The 1,124-nt window shown below is 35.7% G+C and overlaps 1 protein-coding gene across 2 annotated transcripts in view; it reads left to right on the top strand.

The window, feature by feature from the left end:
- LOC102672646 (scavenger receptor class B member 1-like) overlaps positions 1–1,124 on the top strand; it is a 24,810-nt gene that overhangs the window by 10,764 nt on the left and 12,922 nt on the right. Inside the window, exon 1 of one of the 2 annotated variants that reach the window (XM_006610745.2) lies at positions 46–369. The exons of the other annotated variant lie outside the window; for it this stretch is intronic. Coding sequence (XP_006610808.1) covers positions 189–369 — 181 coding nt within the window. The 5' untranslated portion in view covers positions 46–188. Of the gene's footprint in view, positions 1–45; positions 370–1,124 lie in introns of those variants that run through there. 2 annotated transcript variants of the gene reach the window in all.

The raw sequence follows: 1,124 nt of genomic DNA, 5'->3' as shown, positions 1-1,124 counted from the left end.
ATATATATATATATATATACATGCGTGTTGAGAAATCTTGAGGGAGAGAAAAAAAGAAGAAGAAGAGGAAATAAAGAAAGAAAGAAAGAAGTCACGTTTACAACAAGTTGATCACAAGTTGTTACGAAATTAAAAGTGGGCAGGCAAAGTTTGAAAGATCGCCGTTGATTCGCGCAAATTGTGACACGATGAAATTCATAGGATCGTTGTTGGGTATCAGCTCGCCCAAGAAGATGGGCAAGGAGTACATGAAGGTGGGGAGGAACGCCCTGTTCGGTGTAAGGACGAGTCAACACGACGGCCTCTGCACGGACAAGGTCCCTAGACCTTTGTCCTTCCTCGTTTCTAAGAATGGCAAGTTGAAACACGGTAAGCAGCTATTTTATTTCATTTTGATTTACGTTAAGTTGCACGTGCCCGTTACGTTGTGACGAAATAACCAGATTAACGCGTGTGTGCTCTACCGCGAAATTCTAATTAATTAGAATTTCAATTCTTCGAGATAAAAAAAAAAAAAAAAAAAAATGCTCAGGTAGTTTTTGTTGAAATTATATTATAGGGAATAATTGGAGATCGGTATTCCCGATTAATGACAAGAGGAATAAATTTAAGTAATAAAACGATTTAAACGATATTGATGAAGTTTTCGCGTTCGTTTCGTTCCTTTCTTCTTATTGCGAACTAATAAAAATGAGAAATATAATGCAATTTCAATATTTTAAAATATTGGAACGAATATCAAAGATTGCTGCACGATTGCATAATATCGTTGAAATCTATTCGAAATATTTTCTTAATTATTATTAAGCGGATTTCTATCTCGCTTTAATATTTATATCTTGACGAGAGATTTTCTTTTTTCTTTTCTACGTTTTCCAAAATCTACGAATTGGAAGCGAAAATCGAAAATTGTCTGTGAAGTGAACTGTGAAAAATTGCATTCCCCTGAAAGATGCGTAAGAAAATAGAGAGTTTCCACCTGTTTCCACCTTGAATCAGGAAGAAATTCTTCACTTCAGAGAAACTTGAATTATCATAAGAGGTTTTCGTTTTCTCCATTCGCCAGGAATGCGTTCACTACCTGATTTCAATTCAATTTCGATCCAGCCAACGATTCGGCTGCA

Source organism: Apis dorsata, unplaced genomic scaffold (assembly GCF_000469605.1).
Source record: "Apis dorsata unplaced genomic scaffold, Apis dorsata 1.3 scaffold_77, whole genome shotgun sequence".
In the NCBI taxonomy this organism is placed as follows: domain Eukaryota; kingdom Metazoa; phylum Arthropoda; class Insecta; order Hymenoptera; family Apidae; genus Apis; species Apis dorsata.
This window is presented reverse-complemented; position numbering and strand designations above follow the sequence as displayed.